Here is a 17,370-nt window from a genome sequence, read left to right as displayed (position 1 = left end):
TACTGTTTGTGAGGTGTGTTGATGTCCAAAAAGACATTCAAAGAAGAGAATATAGAAGAGGGAGGGAGGGGGGGTACAAAAAACTCAGTTCTCCTAACAATAAAAATTTCCCTTTGACATAAATATTTCAAAGGAGCAACATATAAGTAGATGAATTATGAGGAGGATTAAAGAAATTGAAAGAATCCTGGAATGTTTCCTGTTAAATATACAGGAGGGCATTAAGATATGGATTCTTATACCATTTAGACTACTTCAGTATATTTTTTTACTGATACATGGTAATATTAGGCCTAATTTTAATAGGTCACAATTAATCCAAATTTAGATATCAAAATCTAAAAGCAGTCTATTGCTGGATTAGACTGGGCCACTGAAGAAAGCTATTTTCATCCAATTTCACCACTTTTTTTTTTTTTTACTGCACATAATGTAATAATCAGAGCAAATATTAAGAACCTTCTGCTTACTCCCATATATAGTGTTCCTTGACAAAGATATGCAAGACTAGTGAGATGCATACCAATGGTTAATGCAAAATAAGACTAGTATCAACATAAAGTCAAACATCTCTGCACATGAAAACTTGCTTATTTGCTCATGCGCATTTCCCTATTGAGTGCCAAACAGGCAGGCACTGGCATTACTGTGCAATGTTGAATAGTGAACTTGCTCAAATGTTACAAACATAGCAATGCAATTTGACATTAGCTTTATATGAGTATGAATGCAGTAGTCACATTAGGAGCACCAAAGAGTAGTCAGTTTTCCTCTATAAGGTTCAAGTCTAATTCTGTGCAGTCTCTCTCAAAAACTGTATTTTTTCCAACATCCATTATAGTTCTTTTTCTTTCCTCTTCATCCTCCTCTTCACTTTCACTTAAGGGCCCAATGCTGGCTCGTCCAAGAAATTCAGCTGGGGAGAAGGATAAGCGCTGCTCCGCATAAGACACTGGAAATATGCAGCCACCATCACCTAACAGGCCTTCACGATTACCAATCTACAGAGCAGAAAGAAATATGGGCATGTGACAATTTTTATCATTTTAGGAAAGGGAACAAAAAAAAAAAAAAACACAAGATGCCCTTAGTTGTTTACACAATCCACTAGCAGTGGATGTACGGTAGGTTGTTAGTTGGTGCAGAGATTACCTCATTATCAATAGTCAATATCAATACTCAAAGTCCAAATGGATGGCAGCATCAGTTACTTGAGCAGGTTTATATCTCATTATGGAGAACTAGGAGGGGCTTTGAAAAAGCAATATAACATTTTGATGAGTAATTAATTGTGAAATAAAAATATGGATTGCTAAATATAATTTCAAATTCAACAATTCATACATAAAGAAATTAAATTGCAAAATGGTTTTGTAATTAAACATTTTAAATTGAAATATTAGAGAATTGAATTTTGAATGAATCCATCATTTAATACTGTGATTTCTAAAAGGATAAATAAATTAATAAAAAATTACAATAAAAACATAATTGCCTTTTCCATATCCATCCATGCTTTTTAAAATCCTTTTTTGCTATTGAATTTCCTTAATGGTTTACCCTCTCCATTTAGCTTTGCGTGACACTTTGGGGGCTTTGAGCCAATTCACTTTCTTTACAGATGAAAATGACATGTCACAGATTGGTATCATTATAAATTATGAAAGCCTGTAGTATAGAATATGTAACATAATCAAGGAGTGGTAGCCACAGTACAGGTTCTGAATGCACTGTGAATCCAATGCACTCTTCAAAGCAGAGGATAAATAAATAGATAACTGGCTGTGGGAAAGTGTAGTAGTAGACAAACAAAAGCCACATGCACACAAAAACACACACACACACACAAACACAAAACTGTTGAAATACTGTGTAAAAATGTCCCTGATGCCACTAGCAAGGGTCAGAGTTACGATTAGTATGGTTCAATTTAAAAATCGGAGGAAACTATCAGGGGAACTTTTCAAAGAACTGAGTTATCTTTTTTGCTCACCTGTGTCATCTTGCTGAAGTCCAGGCCTGGCCTGGGGCAGGGCAGAACATCTGGGTCATGGCGCCTCTTCAAACGAGGCTTGCGCATGTCACAAGGCTGTGAGTGACATCGTGGCAATGCAGCGTGCCGGTCTCGCCTAGAAGAGGAGGGGGTACTGCAAGCTGAAGTGGGAGATGGAGACAGGCCTGGGTGCTCTATGCCAGGAAAACCATAGGCAAGAGCTGAAACAGAGGAGGGCTGAGGGTTCAAGATTGCCACTGAGGCATTCTGAATGTGTACAGGGGACAGGGAGAAACGGCGCTGCAGCACTGAATGAGAAACCAGTGGGGCTGGTGAAGAAGAGCATGAGGAAGGAGTAGCAAAAGAGGCAGAACAAGCTCCCCTCGGTGCATCACAGGGGTCCCATGGGAAGCCCCAAGATAAAGGGGAGTCAGATGACAGTGCTAAACTAAAGAAGGTAGGGCTGGAAGATGAATGTATGGAGGATGTGAAGGAAGAACTGGGACCACAAAGTGGCAAAGAACTAGCTCCAGAGCCTGAACTAGATGCCCCTCTACTATAGCAACCTCGTTTGACCGGAGTCCAGATCTTTGATGCACTAGGATGCCAGGTGGAACGGCACCGAGACAGATCCTCTGGAACCGAGAGGGATCGGCAGTGGCGTTTTGGAGGTGGTGGGGGTGAATTCTGGAAAGCTTGGTCTGTAAAGGCATTCTCTGGTCTCTGGAGGGGATCTCCAGAACATAAGGGAGGCCACACAAAGTCTAACTCACAGGAATTAGCCGAAATGTGTGTTTTGGATGTCGGGTGCGTTGCAGAGCTGGTTTCTGCAAATACATATAAAAAGTTAGCCAGATTACCTTTATAATTAAAATTATGGTTCTGCATTCATCTGACTTACCTTGCGTCATTCTACAAGCACTCCATGAGATGGTTGGACTGGAGCCCACTGCAGGCAACGACTGTAACAAATACAAATACAAGTTTTCAAAGCTAAAACCCATAAAACCAATATCAGTTTGAAGGACAATTTTCAGTTTATTCAACTCACCACAGTGGCATTGAATGAAAAAGCCTTGTGATAAGGTTCCTCCAAACTCTGCTTACGAAGCTGCTCTGTGATAAGTGTAACCATATTCACAGTCCAAGGAAACACATGGAGATGGGAGCTTCACTGAGGGTAGTGAAGTTTTCAGTAGTCAGAATCCTGGCGTGGTTTATGATGCCCCCTCAACACCTCAACCAGCCAGACTGACCAGTTTTCTTACTATAACGTCATCATCAGATTTATACCACCTAAAGGGCCAGATGAAAATAGATTAGAATGGAAATGATTAAACAATACCATAAATGCTTTTACAGCAAGTCTCTAGACAGATTCATCGAGCCCACAAATCCGGGGACAGAATATCTGAATAGTGACAACATTTCTCCACAAAAACCAAAGGGGTTTTATACACTACCTCCTTCAAACATAAAAAAGGAGAAGTTCACGTTCACAAAGGCAGAGAGCACACGTGGACATAAGAGACCCAGAACAAAGAAGCTCTTCACATTCCATCATGTAAAGAGAGCATAGCAATTGATAAAAGAAATAATAAAAAAGAATGCCCAATATGATATTTCATAAAAAATTAGAATAGTTAAAGAAAAAAACGAAGGAGCATTACAAAGGCAGACAAGTTAGTTGGGCCCAATAAATGGCAAGAGCTGTAACTACTACAGAGAGTGGAAGGGGGAGGGACAGGCTAAAAGGGAAAGGATGGGGGAAGTGTGTGAAAAATGAATGGGACAGGGGCTGGAAGCATGCCATAGTATCTTTGCAATGAGAAGGGGGCAAAAGAAAAGTCATCAGGTCACACAGACTTAAATTCAAGGCAAAGACAAAGCGATTGGGTGTTAGCAGAAAGCAGCACACCACAAAACAGTCTGTGTCCAACTGAGTAAGACATTCTTGAGAAATATTGTGTGTACAAGCAGAAAAGCATGGCTTTTAAGCTTAGATAGTTACTGAATTCACTACTTTCTCTGAAAATGAATCTGTACTGTCCCATAAAATAAACATTGAAAATCTTTGCACAGGAAAATGTATGTCTCAAACTGAGAGCAAAGGGAACAATATGAAAACTGTATGCTTTATTAAAATTTAACATGCCATTTAGGCCTTTGTCCTGATGTTTAAGAGTGCAAAGGCTAAAATACATTTAGTAGTGAAACCATTCAAATCCAGTTTTTATTGTATAAACTGTGTCAGATCAAATATTAAATGTTCTCAGGTTCATAACTAAACCATTTGTTGACATATAGAGCCCTCAGTGATATGATTTCTCAGCACTGCTGGCATTCAGATGTGGCCTCCAGGGCCTTCCCTCTTCTTATGACAAACCCAGTGCTACATTGCTAGCCTAGTTCCACATGCCAGAAGACACAAGCTACTTAAGGGTCAAACTAAACCTCATCTCATGGCAACAGCCCGAAATCCTACATAATAAAACGGGGAAGCAGCATCAATGAACTACTACTAAAAAAAAAAAAAAACACTTTAAGTCCAAGAATTATTAAGAAATACAAATAAATAAATATTCATCAACTGTGCCAAAATGACATACTAGACATGTGCGAAAACGCCAAGTTTGTTAGGTCATTAAATAGTCCTGAACAGAAGACAGTTGTCTTGAGTAACGTGCACACCAGCGAATATTTTACATTACTACGCAACTCGCCCATGTCTAATATATATATATATATATATATATATATATATATATATATATATATATATATATATATCCCTAATTGTACGCTCTGCGTTAGCTGCAGAACAGCCGTGCATTAATAACAATGTAGTAGATCTGATACGACGTTTAGCTAGTGAGCAAGAGGGTAAGCTAGCCCAGCAACACGATGCAGCCCGTGAGGCATCAAATAATTAGCCAGTTATGTTAGCTAGCACATAGGATAACAAGTGTCAACTTAAATGACTGGCGTTATTTTAATCAGTTCCGTGTGTTTACTGCCAACTGACCGTCATTGTGGTCATTGTAAAAATAACTGGTTAAGACAAGTCGATGAAAAAAGTTGCGTGTCTGCAATTAACAGAAGCTAGCTTCGTCACGCAGCCTCTATGAACACTAGCATGCTACAGCTGACCTGATGTGTTACCTGCTTTCGGCGGTTCCTTAGCAACCGAAGCTGCAAAGTGAATGCATCGGCTAAGCTGTGACTTAACCGAGTATATATAGTCTTTGGACGATTCCAACCAAAATACGTTTTGATTTATTTTTTGCCTTATCACTCCCAGTTTCAGGAAACAGAAAAATAATTCTGTGCCAAATGATATTTAAAAATTACAACAATTAATGTATTTTCAACTTGACATATACTTGTAACGACACATGTAGCGTTGCGTCTCTGTCCCCTTTACAGTTCCGTAGTTGGTACGTTCTGGATAAAGCTACAGAGTAGCGTCAAAACTTAAGAAGCCTGTCAAGGTTTACGTTTTGTTTTATATAAAAAATATTTAATGATTACAAAACATCCTAAATCTAATATGCTTACAAACATATGCAATATAAAAATAAATAAATAAGTACATAAGAAAACGAAATCCAGACTGCTAATGCAAAGTGACCCCCTCTGCTGACGCATGCGTCGTAGGACTTAGCTAAACAGCTGAGTTGTTCAATAGTTAGCTAAATAGTTTAACCCAATCAGTTGCTATCTTTGCACGTCTCTTTCCCAATTGCTTGCTTTAGCGGTCATTAGTGAGAGAGTCTCGAAAGGTAATGGCACAAGAAAAACTAAAGAAAGAAAAAACTCTCGCAATGAGAAATAGATTAATCGGGTATGTAAAGTATTTGCTTCATGGTAGTTGATTTTCGTTTTGTGCACAGCGAGCTACTGACACGGGACCCCATCCCTTTTTTTTTGTATTATTATTGTTTATTTTTAATTACAGCCAGTCATGTAGACTGTTTTACTCAGAGGACCCTGTGAAAATAGTAAGAGCGAGAGGACAGTATCTATTCGATGAAAAAGGACAACGCTATTTGGACTGCATTAGTAACGTCCACCATGGTAAAACATTTATAATTCAGTTCATAGTTCATATTCATGAACATTAACAAATATAACCTATTGCAATTCTGCCTCCCTCTGGCAGAAAGGTGTTATGGAATATTTATGTCTGTTTTCTACAGTAGGTCACTGTCACCCCGCCGTAACAAAGGCTGCAGCAGCACAAATGGAGCTCCTGAACACAAATGCACGATTCCTGCATGACAACATAGTCCTGTATGCAGACCGCCTGGCAGCCACTCTGCCTGAGAAACTGTGTGTTTTTTATTTCGTTAATTCTGGGTAAGAACTTCACCCACAGCCATACAGACTTGTACCCCTTAAGTCCCCTTAAGTTTTCATTGTTTCCCTGATCTAACACACCTGACTGAAATTAATGGGTTATTGTGAAGAAGTTGACAAGAAGCTGTTGGATCCATTTGATTTTACTCAGGTATGTTATATCAGGGAAACAATGGAGTGGAAACAAAACCTACAGGATACCGGCCCTCGAGAACCGGAGTTTGACACCCCTGCCTTAAGTACATTCCCAGTGATTGCACATCTGCTTCTCTCACAGTTCAGAGGCAAATGATCTCGCTCTACGTTTGGCACAAGAGTACACCCAACATGAGGATGTCCTAGTACTTGATCAGTAAGTAGCTTCTAAGCAGAAGAAGAGAGAGAGAGAGAACCTTGCAGTGATAAAACGCTAGTTCTTCAGTTGTAATGAATTCTCTTTCCACACCAGTGCGTACCATGGACATCTAATGTCCCTCATCGACATTAGTCCGTACAAGTTTCGGAAATTGAGAGGACAGAAAGAATGGGTCCATGTGGTGTGTACATTTATGTAATTATTATTACACAAACTGCTAAACATGGAAACCAGCAATACTTGCTGTTAATCTAAAATTTCATGTTCCATCCTCCAAGGCCCCCTTACCAGACACCTACAGAGGCATATATAGAGAGGATCACCCCAACCCAGGCCAAGCATATGCTGAAACAGTAAAAGACGTGATAGAGGAGATCAACAGGAAAGGTCGTAAGGTACATTTCATACAGCTCCATAAATATCCAATGAAATAACTTACTGTTTAAAGATTTACCACTACACATGTTGCAGGTTGTAAAAAAAAAAGAAAAAAAAAACAAAAACAATCAGTGCCTGACATTATTGCTGCTCTTTTCCCAAAGCTCTCAGCCTTCTTTGCTGAATCGTTGCCAAGTGTTGGAGGGCAAATCGTCTTGCCAAAAGGATACTCATCTAAAGTTGCAGAGTGAGCACTGTTCCTGTCAGCTGGTTGTTTTTTTTTCCCCCCCAAAAGGCACTACAGTGGCGATGTGATGTGTCTCTCATATTCTCCACAGATATGTGCGCTCAGCTGGTGGAGTGTTTGTAGCAGATGAAGTGCAGACAGGTTTTGGACGTGTAGGGAGTCATTTCTGGGCTTTCCAGCTGCACGAAGAGGGTTTCTGTCCAGACATTGTAACTATGGGCAAACCAATGGGCAACGGGCATCCCCTGGCATGTGTGGCAACTACTGTGGATATAGCTGGAGCTTTCACAGCTAATGGAGTGGAGTACTTTAATACGGTGATTATACATCCAGAGTATTAGTCAATTGATTTCTCTTATGCTAGTTTAATTTTTTATTGTCATTGATAGTTGATCTGCCAGCGGTCAAAATGAGTTCTTCTTCAGATCATTTGGTCACTCTTAAACATACACATGTCGTACAAGCATTCGTATGATCATATCATTTCTCTCCAACATAACATAGTTTGGAGGGAATCCTGTGTCATGTGCCATTGGTCTTGCTGTCCTTGATGTGATAGAGGATGAAGACCTCAGAGGAAATGCCACTAGAGTGGGAGCACATCTTAAAGATTTGTTCAAAAAACTACAAGCAAGACACGAAATAATTGGAGATGTCAGGTAAGAATATCCATACTACTGTTCTCACTCGAGCTATTATGTTTTAGATGTTCGTGCAACTGATGGAAAAAAAACACAAACAAAAAAAACTAAAAGGAAACATACTTTTAACATCTTGTTACACCACTTTTACCTTACCTACACCTTTTTGGGAAACCCACTCAGGTCCTTTGTCTGATATTGTTTGATTAGACTTCTTCTAAGGACAGCATGACAATAAATAGCGCTTATGTTTAATCCGTTGTAGCTAAAGACTTGTGGCTGAACTGAATGAATGCTTGAACTTTAAATGGGCTGATCCCTGCAATGGCAACCTGTCCAGAGTGTACCCTGCCTCTTGCCTGTTAATTCCAAGGATAGGATCCAGCTTCCCTGTGACCCTTAATCGGACGAAGCGGCACAGAAAATGTGTAATATATATATATATATATATATTATATATATATATATATATATATATATATATATATATATATATATATATATATATATATATATATATATATATATATATATATATATATATATAATCACTTCTTAAGAAAATACACAACACATTGTTAAAGGCATAGCTTTCTATATTTAACTTCCAACTAAAAAGTAATCAGATCAGTTTTTTTAAATGTGTCTGTGCATTTTTTTTAAAAATGAACTTAAGCCATAAGTTCATCAATGTGAAAAACAAAATAGGTAAAAATTCCATTAAGAAAATTGGCATTTTGTTTGAAGTAGACTACACTTGAATGTTTTCATATTTTAGCAGATTTTATAAAATATATTTTAATAACAATAAAAATATTTCTTTTAATTCTATGAGGCAATACAAAGAGTTTTGCAAGTGACTGATTCCAAGTTGACGGATTTTAAGATACACACCTCACTCAATATTTACAGACAAGTTATGAGGTGTCACAAGTAAGAACTGTAACCCTGTAACATAAGTTACAAAATATGCACATTTCCTTCAGTTCAACTGGTAAAAGTTGGATGCAATACTAAAATATAAATATATTTATCCTTTTATTGCTACAGAGGTGTTGGACTTTTCATAGGAGTTGAGCTTGTGACAGACAGAGAGAAAAAGACTCCTGCTACTAAAACAGCAGCATGGGTGGCAAAGAGGTATGCAAGTCACCAGCTAATGCTTACAGATCCAAAGATTTATTTCTATGTGGTCATATATTCTTAACGTTATGACTATCATAGGCTGAAGGAGGAAGATCGGATCTGTGTCAGTACCGACGGCCCCTGGGAAAGTGTTTTGAAGTTTAAACCTCCAATGTGCTTCAGCATGGAGGATGCAGAGCTGGTGGTACACTGTATTGACCGCATCCTCACAGGTTAGTTACACCAACATGAAATTTACTTTAGTCACATACTGTATGATTGCATGTAAAATTTCTGCTCGGCATGTGTCAAACTTCTATAAGAACTCATATCCTTAGAAAAAGTCCTGATTGATGCATGACTAAATACAGATCTTTTTTTTTTCTCACAGGCATAAAATCCAATGACCTGAAATTGGAAAATGAAGACATCTAAAGGTTTGTTAAACCTGTAGAAAAACCTTTAATTGCATCAAACATTGTCAGGTGGTCACATTCATCAAGTTCAGAGGTAGAGATATTGATATCTATGCTTGAGGCTGCAGTAGATCAAACAGCTTCACTTAACAGAACACGTTTTTCCTCACACCAACACCAACCACTGTGGGGATTAAATCCGTTTTTCGGATGGCGGACTAGCAAGGGAACAATATTACTGCATCAAAGTGATAAAGATGGATTTTGAAACACTCCTTTAATTCACCTGTAGCTGTATTGTTATTTTAAATGTTTTGCTCCAGGTGTTCAGCACCAATTCATGGCAACAGTTTGGATCAAGATGTGATCAGCTCATTGATAATCAACCAAGTGGAAGGAGACATTTGCACCTGGGAGACGAAGATGTACCAGAAGACTTAAGGACTAAAATTCCAATTATATATATAGTTTTTAAATTGAGTAAATAATAAAAAGTGATCTTCTTAACTACAATGCTTATGTTCTTTTACCCACAGCAGCCATATTTTAAATAACCAGCCTCCACTTAACACTGATCCACAGCATGATCTCAATACACAGAGTTAAGCACTTACCAGACTATCTTTTAACTCTTGGAAACATTCACAAAAAAATGCTCAAGTATTGCAGTTTCACATTTAGTGGGGTGGGCATTTACACTCAGCCAGTTATCCTGCAGGTAGTGAGGCCCTCTCCCACAGCTTTCCAAGGAGGCATCCGTGGAGGTGTTAACATTACTTGAGACAAAACAAGCAAGCCATTTAACAGTACAAAACATTTAACATTAACTTTACAAATAATAACAAAAAGATCCAAGTGTAATATAAACCAAAAGTTTATTTCTACCAATTTGCCCAAGACACTAGAGGAATGAGTTTCCAGTGAGAGAGGGAGTACCCTCTTACATTAACAGGCTTGCGTTCAGTTGAATAACACTAGTAAAGCCACTTAAAATTGCAGACATGATGGGGGGAAAAGAACCTCCTTAAAATCAAAAAGAAAAAACAAATAAAAGGATGCTGGTTGTCATTGTCTACAAGGCCATTTGCAATATTTACTTGACACGCTTACAAAGAATCCTTTGATTAGTTTCAATCCCTTTTTTTCCCACCACACCCCACATTTGAAGCCATGCAACTTGCATCCAACACACAGCATGGAGGAATAAACTAAAATTCTAGTAACACAAAAAAGGAAAAAAAAAAAAAAAGGTTTATTTGTGAGCTTTAAAAGCTCTTGCTCCTGCTCGTGTGTAAATCCAGTAGACATGTAAAAATACAACCATACAATACATTAGATTCAAAAAAGGTACCAAAAAGTACAGTAAAAATAACACTTCCATCACTGGAAATGTAAATGGACACAAAACAATATAAAACAAAAAGTGGAAAAGTGACATTTGCTTCCCCAGTTCCTCACTTGATCTGTACAAATGGAGCATGAGTCCAAATTTCTGCCAACTCCAAAGGAAAAGCCAGAGTCCATGTTCGATGTGGTCAGACCATGGATCTCTTTTTCTTATTTACTTTAGACCTTAAGAGAAAAACACGGTGCTTTACGTTACTGAGAATAAACCAAATGTGGCATGCAGTTACACATAGACAAGACAGGTGCATGAATGAGGTTGACAGGTCAGTGAATGGACAAACACACTTTGGGGGGGCAGGACGGGGAGGGGTGTTCAACCGCTAACTACCACATCCAGCACCCTGGTGAAAGATGAAGCGGTCCTTATTTCTGTTCAGCCACCACCAACTCAATCCTTACTGATCAAGCAGTCTTTGAAGAGATGCTTCTCAAGATGGCTGACAGGTGGAATGAATCCAACTTTTAATGACCACAGACCCCACATCACGGCCTACCCTAACCCCACAACAATGCTTGAATGGATTTAGAGTAGATGGAGATCTTTGGGGGTCAAAAGGCACTAATGGTTACAGCTATGTTCTCATACTATCACGGATGATGCAAGAATGCATACCTGCACTATGTGTGATCAGTATGGCTTGTAGCTACTCTGGTGGCCTCCACGTCTTGGAGTTTTCCCATAGCTTGTATTGCCCTGGTCTGGAGGACAAGAGAAAAAGGGACTGAGTTCTTCTGTACAACAAGGAGGACCAAGTAAATAAAAGTTTCTTTTTTTTTTTATTCTGTTTCTTTCCCCGGGGGCACTTATCGCTTACTGTAATCGTAGCCACCCCCATAGCCGTAATAACCAGCAGAGTAGTCATAGTTGCCATAGCCGCCATATCCGTAGCCTTGCTGTCCATAACCATAGCCCTGGTTGTATCCCTGGTTCCAGTAGTTGTTGTAGCCTTGATTCCAGTTCTGGCCCTGGCCTAGAAACAACAGGCAAGGGCCTTTGTCACAACTCAGTTGCAGTAAAACCAGGCAGTTGCACATACGTTAATTGTTCAGATTAAGATAAAGATTTTGCTAAAAGGTGCTTACCTCCACGGCCTCTGCCACGTCCTCCGTATCCACGGGCACCATACTGCTGCTGCATGTAGACCTCTTTGGGCTGGGCTATTTTAATCTCACACTGTAAAAGTACACAGAAAAAGATTTCTTATAGAAAATTTACTGGCCAGATAGTCATTGCTTGAAGGGACAGGTGTTCAGTCACATTACCTTGCTTCCACCAACGGTGTGATACTTCTTCTCCATAACCTTCTTGACAGGAGCCTCATCTTTATATGTAATAAATACAAATCCCCTCCTCTTCTCAGTCTTTGGATCTTGTGGAAGCTCAATGGTCTCGATCTATATACACACACAAAAGACAGAGGGAAAGAAAAATTTTGTTGCAGCCAAAAGCAAAAGCAGGTAATTTAAAAAAACAAAACAAAAAACAATCCATCAACTGTGATACCTCTCCAAAAGTTCCAAAGTATTCCTGGATGACTTCCTTAGAGGTGTCAGGGTTAAGGCCTCCCACAAAGATTTTCTTGACTGGATCTTTCTTCATGGCCATGGCTTTCTTGGGGTCGATCTGTCGGCCATCTAACCTGTGCTCTTTTTGTTCAAGAACCTGCAAAATAAAATAATAATAATAATAATAATAAACACCTAAATGTAACTTCTCTCACAGGAAACATGGTATTTTCCATTAGATGCTAATTTATTGCATTTTTACTCACCTTGTCAACGCTGGCTGCATCTTTAAAAAGAATGAAGCCAAAGCCTCTTGACCGGCCTGTCTGCTGGTCCATCTTGATGGTGCAGTCTGTCACTTCACCAAATTTTGAGAAGTAATCTTTTAGATCTTTCTTGCTTGTGTCCCAGCTGAGGCCACCAACAAACATTTTCCTAAGCAAAGAAACAGGGACGTGTAAAGCTACATATTATGGCAGTGGGGGTGGTGCTGGGGGGTATAAATATACACTATGTACACTCTGTTCCAGAACATCTGTTGACCTAGTGACGTATAGAAGGGGGAACTCTACTAGTGATACAGCTTCACGCTACTTTACGACTATAATTGAATAACGGGAAAATCTAATCGACAACAGCATAGCTGACATGTAGCAGGATATTTTTTTAAATAAGCCAATACTGACAGATTTAATCCCTACTGAAGCGCCCATCCCCCCTCTCCTCTGCACATGGCGCCAACAAAAGGCCGGCGGAACAAAGAAACATGGAAAACCACTAGTAGCTACAATAAATGACTTTATCGATAAATAAAAAAACAGGTAACTCGTAATTGGAAACTCACCCAGCATCCTCCTCGCCTTTGCTGGCGTCGATTTGACCGCCTTCCGTGCCGCCGTTTTGCGAATTACCGTCCGCATCGGGCCCCGCAGCCTCTCCGCAGTCATTCTCGGCGCTGCCGTCGTTCCCTTCTTCGGTGTGGCCAGCTCCGTTAAAATCATCGTCCACTTCGTGGCCGTTTTCTGATGTTTCCATGTACTGCTGTTCTGCCTCAGACATTTTGTACTGTTAAACCTGTACGGACAAGGAAAGCAGGTTACGAAACAGTATGGGGTTTTACGATCTGTCACGGCGTGCGGGCTTCGCCATTTACATGGTGCCAATACGTGCATTTCCCACCATTTTGGCCGGCGACACATCGCTCCATACATTCAGACAGTCGTACTTTGCTGACTAACGGTAGAAAAACTTAACCTTATATAACACCGTAGCTGTACCAACATTTTCAATACTGTTCTGATAGTGGCAAAGATTAGAAAAGTTTTGACCATCTGTATCTCACTGATAAACCGAGCCTGGACTGAGCAACTCAAATTCGCAGTTACGTAAGCCAGAGGCCGTATTTGCCGATTTCTTTTCTACCAATAATTTCATAATCATTAAACAATTTTACATTTACTAGAAAAACAATAACAAACATTTGATTAATCAGAATATATAAGTGACAATGTCGTGAAATAACATTAACTAAAGAAATAGCAAATTTTCCTTACTGGTCACACAGCCGGAGAGCTCTCTTCAAGATGGATTCTCCCACACGACGACAACTCGTGGTTGGTTTTCTAGAACCGGCAGAGAAAAACGACATTTCTGCGGAGAAGTCATTTGATTGGATCATTGATGCTGTCAGTTAATGCAGCGACCAATCACGCATGACGCTCTGCTTTTTTTTTTTTTTTTTTTTTTTTTAACAGAAGTCGTTCACTCCCTCCGAACACAGGAAGGAACTCTGTGAACCTTTTCTGCAGCTGGAGACTGCTCAGATCAAGGGGTGTTTCGAGATGAAATAGCCACACTGTCCTGTTGAATAATGCTTCAAAGCTGACAGTTTTGTCAATTGAGCTCACTGAAAATCTGACAATGATGTACAAAGTAGGGTCGTGTGAGAAATAAGGCATTAAGCGTGCTGTAAGCATGGGATTTTACAGAAAAAAAGCCAGGGAATGGATTTAATGTGGAATACATGTTGATTTATAAATATTATTTTTCCGATAATGAATTTAGCCAATTACAAAAAAAGTAGCCTACAAGTTTCAACTATAAACATGTTGAGTTTGTGAGGCTTTTAAACGCAGAAAACATTCAAGAATCAAGTCAAAGTAAAAAAAAAAATAAAATTATAGTCCACTTCAATGTTCTGGTGTTGTCTAAAATGCAGACTTTAAGCCAATTTTTTTAATTTACCTTGCTGATACCCTTGGATTTGTGGGATAACATTGTTTCATAAAGTTAAAGATGCACAAGACATTTGATTTCGACCAGAAAACAAGCATAACGTGATTATTACTTATTATTAAATATATTTAATTACAACAGAAGCAAACACTGAATAACTATCCCTCTTGGATTTGGTTAGGTTGCCATTCTTCATCTTCCTCAGTGACCCCATCAAATATTTGAGGCTGGTTTGGATTGTTTGTAATCAGCCAGTCAGCTAGCCATATCTGTTGAAAAGAAAAGTGCAGAAGCCTATATGAAGCAGCATCGTCACAATTATACTCAGCAGCTGACAAATTAATCTGTACATTGTCCCATATCGAGCATCAGTACTAACACAGGGTTTGAGTGGCTTTTCCTTGCAGAGCTCAGTGAGTCCACGTAGCAGAACTTGATTTACGTGCCTGCTCAGGTACTCTTCAGTTGCTCCTCTTGACGGAAAGGGCTCAATTACAGCTGCAGAAGGAGAGTACATGAGGAACAGAAGTGTTGGTATTAAATAATTCATCTTTATATAAATGGTATGATTTGTGAGGGGGCAGCTCACTTACAGTTTGGGAACATGAACTTAATCTCCTTAACGGCTGTGTGAAATGAGTTGCTGCCATGGAGGGCATTTTTAAGGTCAGAGGTTCCATATTTTGCTCTGAGGCTGCAGAGAAGTTAAATACAAAAAAAAGAAAAAAAAAAGACCAGAAACAGTTTTATAAACATACCTTAACATTCTTATCCTGTCTAAAATACAGAATCATTCTCAAACTGTGGAATCCAAGTAGCATAAAGATTGGTGCCATGATTTTTACAGTCATTTTTTGGGATAGTCCAAGGCTGGGTTCATATGAACATGCAGCTTCCAATTATGAAATGTTACAATTCTTTACACAAATAGATCATACACACATGCATGTGAGACTGACCACTCTGGTTGAGTTTCTCTGGCTTTGGTGATGTTGGCAGGTCCCATGATGGACTTCCAGTGGGCGATGGCATTGTCACACGTCAAGGTCAGGGCAACGATGGGGCCAGAGCTCATGAAGGCTGTCAAGCTGGGAAAGAAGAGCTTTCCATACTGGTCTGCATAGAAGTCACTGCACTGCTCTGGACTCAGCTGCAGCCTCCGTTTCTACCACAGAAATTAGTACTGGGACAATTCAGTAAAATGTGTGGAGAAAGCTGATTTTATGATTAATCTTCACCTTTTTCAAACTACCTTAAATTGTGCTCAGATTACTTTTTACATACAGAGAAGTGATGTTATTTAATATTTCTTTCACTGTTTTGCATGTTAATCATGTGTGTTAAAATCAAGTAGATACTAAAGAATACTGCAATATTTGATGGGAAAAAAATCACAAATGACTAGGTGAATTTATTAATATTCTACAAAAACAGTGGAATGAATATTTAATTCAACAGAAATTAATCAATTAGGTAAATGAAGATATGTGCATGATGCTTTTAATATTCAGCGATTGGTTTCAGCAAATGAACTAAATAAAACGTTGACACTAATTTTGAGGTTATTTGCTAATCAAAAGGTGATTGAAGAATATGCAGTTGGTGAAAGCAGATTTTAATTCATTTTTCTGCAAAGCCAAAATTTAGTTTAATCCTTTATAAAAGGCTCAAGAGCAGTTTTTTTCTTAGAATTCTATTTTATCCAAATTGTCATTGATGTTGGACATGTAAGGTCTGTAACACTTTATCATACACAATTAAAGTCTTAACTTCAGGTTATGAGATCTCTTTAATGGAAAGGACCATTGAAAATACATTCAGCTCAACAAGTAGCACATTTGTAAAGTTGATTTCAATTTTTTTATCAGACATGTTTAAGATATGTTGGAGATGACTTTCATAAGTAATTTTTATCCCCAGGTTTATTACTTTAGAAAAACGCTTTCTTAATGGTTCATCACCGTCCCATTGACTGACATGAAGCAGTGGTCTTAACGGAGTTACAGCGCCCTCTAACGGACGACCACCTGACGGCCCTGCTTCTCGTGCCTCAATCATTCCTAAGTGAGCCAAAAACAGTTATTGAAAAGATTAGCAATATCCACAATATCTACCCATCAAGCTGCAGCTGAAGCATCCCCTTTACATAAAAAAACGTCCTTAAATATCAGGACACGTCCTATTAATGTCATATGTCCGAGTTTAAGATTTTTAACCAACCTGCAAGATAGTGAAGCCCGACTTCAGGATTACGTCTTCGATCTCTTCAGCCATACAAAAGACATCTGGTTTAATGATGGCCAGTGTTCTTTCCACATAAATGCGAGGATGTAAAGTTTGGTCCATCTTCTGTTTGCAAACTTAAGAATCTGTCTCGTAAAGCCACAAGTTATTTGGATCCCGTCAGCGATTAAACAAACATGAAAACACTCCAGGTAACACTTTATGAACACTGACTCACGAGGCAACTTAAATCTTTAAGTTTTTAAGCTAATAAAATGGAACATTAAATCGTTTAACCCACTGCTCTGTGTTGAGAAACCGTGTTTGGGTTGCCAAGATACCGTAGTAATCTACGGTGTCTCAAGTAGGACATCGCACTCGCCTTCGGAAAAGCCGATATAAATTAATCATCTCTCCAAATATGATTATGGCATCTAATTACAAATATTTGTGCAACTATCAAAATTACGTGTACAGGCTCTTTT

At 38.9% G+C, this 17,370-nt stretch overlaps 4 protein-coding genes across 9 annotated transcripts; 1 reads left to right on the top strand and 3 right to left on the bottom strand.

Moving 5' to 3' along the window:
- Positions 1 to 296: 296 nt before the first annotated feature.
- LOC121643645 (protein FAM53C-like) lies at positions 297 to 5,247 on the bottom strand. 2 transcript variants are annotated; one of them, XM_041991172.1, is made up of 5 exons: positions 5,156 to 5,247; positions 3,045 to 3,289; positions 2,895 to 2,955; positions 1,994 to 2,820; positions 297 to 1,001 (listed from the first exon to the last, which is right to left on the bottom strand). In XM_041991172.1, the coding sequence occupies exons 2-5, from the start codon at positions 3,126 to 3,128 to the stop codon at positions 762 to 764; spliced, it is 1,212 nt and encodes a 403-aa protein (XP_041847106.1). In that variant the 5' UTR covers positions 3,129 to 3,289; positions 5,156 to 5,247; the 3' UTR covers positions 297 to 761. The 2 variants fall into 2 exon arrangements, with proteins under 2 accessions (XP_041847106.1, XP_041847107.1); XM_041991173.1 differs by having other exon boundaries at positions 5,144 to 5,166.
- Positions 5,248 to 5,638: 391 nt separating this feature from the next.
- Positions 5,639 to 10,815, top strand: phykpl (5-phosphohydroxy-L-lysine phospho-lyase). 2 transcript variants are annotated; one of them, XM_041989369.1, is made up of 13 exons: positions 5,639 to 5,837; positions 5,952 to 6,070; positions 6,193 to 6,352; positions 6,630 to 6,704; positions 6,801 to 6,888; positions 6,986 to 7,102; positions 7,250 to 7,332; positions 7,424 to 7,649; positions 7,837 to 7,991; positions 9,024 to 9,113; positions 9,198 to 9,331; positions 9,490 to 9,535; positions 9,838 to 10,815. In XM_041989369.1, the coding sequence occupies exons 1-12, from the start codon at positions 5,779 to 5,781 to the stop codon at positions 9,531 to 9,533; spliced, it is 1,350 nt and encodes a 449-aa protein (XP_041845303.1). In that variant the 5' UTR covers positions 5,639 to 5,778; the 3' UTR covers positions 9,534 to 9,535; positions 9,838 to 10,815. The 2 variants fall into 2 exon arrangements, 1 of the variants encoding a protein (XP_041845303.1); XR_006010926.1 differs by lacking the exons at positions 9,198 to 9,331; positions 9,490 to 9,535; positions 9,838 to 10,815 and adding an exon at positions 8,809 to 8,906.
- Positions 10,373 to 14,124, bottom strand: hnrnpaba (heterogeneous nuclear ribonucleoprotein A/Ba). Its single transcript, XM_041989371.1, has 9 exons — positions 13,981 to 14,124; positions 13,272 to 13,501; positions 12,694 to 12,862; positions 12,426 to 12,584; positions 12,185 to 12,316; positions 12,005 to 12,095; positions 11,737 to 11,892; positions 11,535 to 11,620; positions 10,373 to 11,086 (listed from the first exon to the last, which is right to left on the bottom strand). Exons 2-8 carry the CDS (start codon positions 13,484 to 13,486, stop codon positions 11,550 to 11,552), a joined length of 993 nt encoding a protein of 330 aa, XP_041845305.1. The 5' UTR covers positions 13,487 to 13,501; positions 13,981 to 14,124; the 3' UTR covers positions 10,373 to 11,086; positions 11,535 to 11,549.
- A 139-nt stretch (positions 14,125 to 14,263) lies between these two features.
- Positions 14,264 to 17,257, bottom strand: nme5 (NME/NM23 family member 5). Of its 4 annotated transcripts, none has more exons than XM_041989374.1 (5): positions 16,883 to 17,257; positions 15,622 to 15,827; positions 15,256 to 15,356; positions 15,042 to 15,160; positions 14,264 to 14,931 (listed from the first exon to the last, which is right to left on the bottom strand). In XM_041989374.1, the coding sequence occupies exons 1-5, from the start codon at positions 17,006 to 17,008 to the stop codon at positions 14,821 to 14,823; spliced, it is 663 nt and encodes a 220-aa protein (XP_041845308.1). In that variant the 5' UTR covers positions 17,009 to 17,257; the 3' UTR covers positions 14,264 to 14,820. The 4 variants fall into 4 exon arrangements, with proteins under 4 accessions (XP_041845308.1, XP_041845310.1, XP_041845309.1 ...); XM_041989376.1 differs by having other exon boundaries at positions 14,827 to 14,931; positions 15,109 to 15,160; XM_041989375.1 differs by having other exon boundaries at positions 14,835 to 14,956.
- Between the last annotated feature and the right edge of the window lie 113 nt (positions 17,258 to 17,370).

This window comes from Melanotaenia boesemani, chromosome 7, assembly GCF_017639745.1.
Source record: "Melanotaenia boesemani isolate fMelBoe1 chromosome 7, fMelBoe1.pri, whole genome shotgun sequence".
NCBI lineage: Eukaryota > Metazoa > Chordata > Actinopteri > Atheriniformes > Melanotaeniidae > Melanotaenia > Melanotaenia boesemani.
This window is presented reverse-complemented; position numbering and strand designations above follow the sequence as displayed.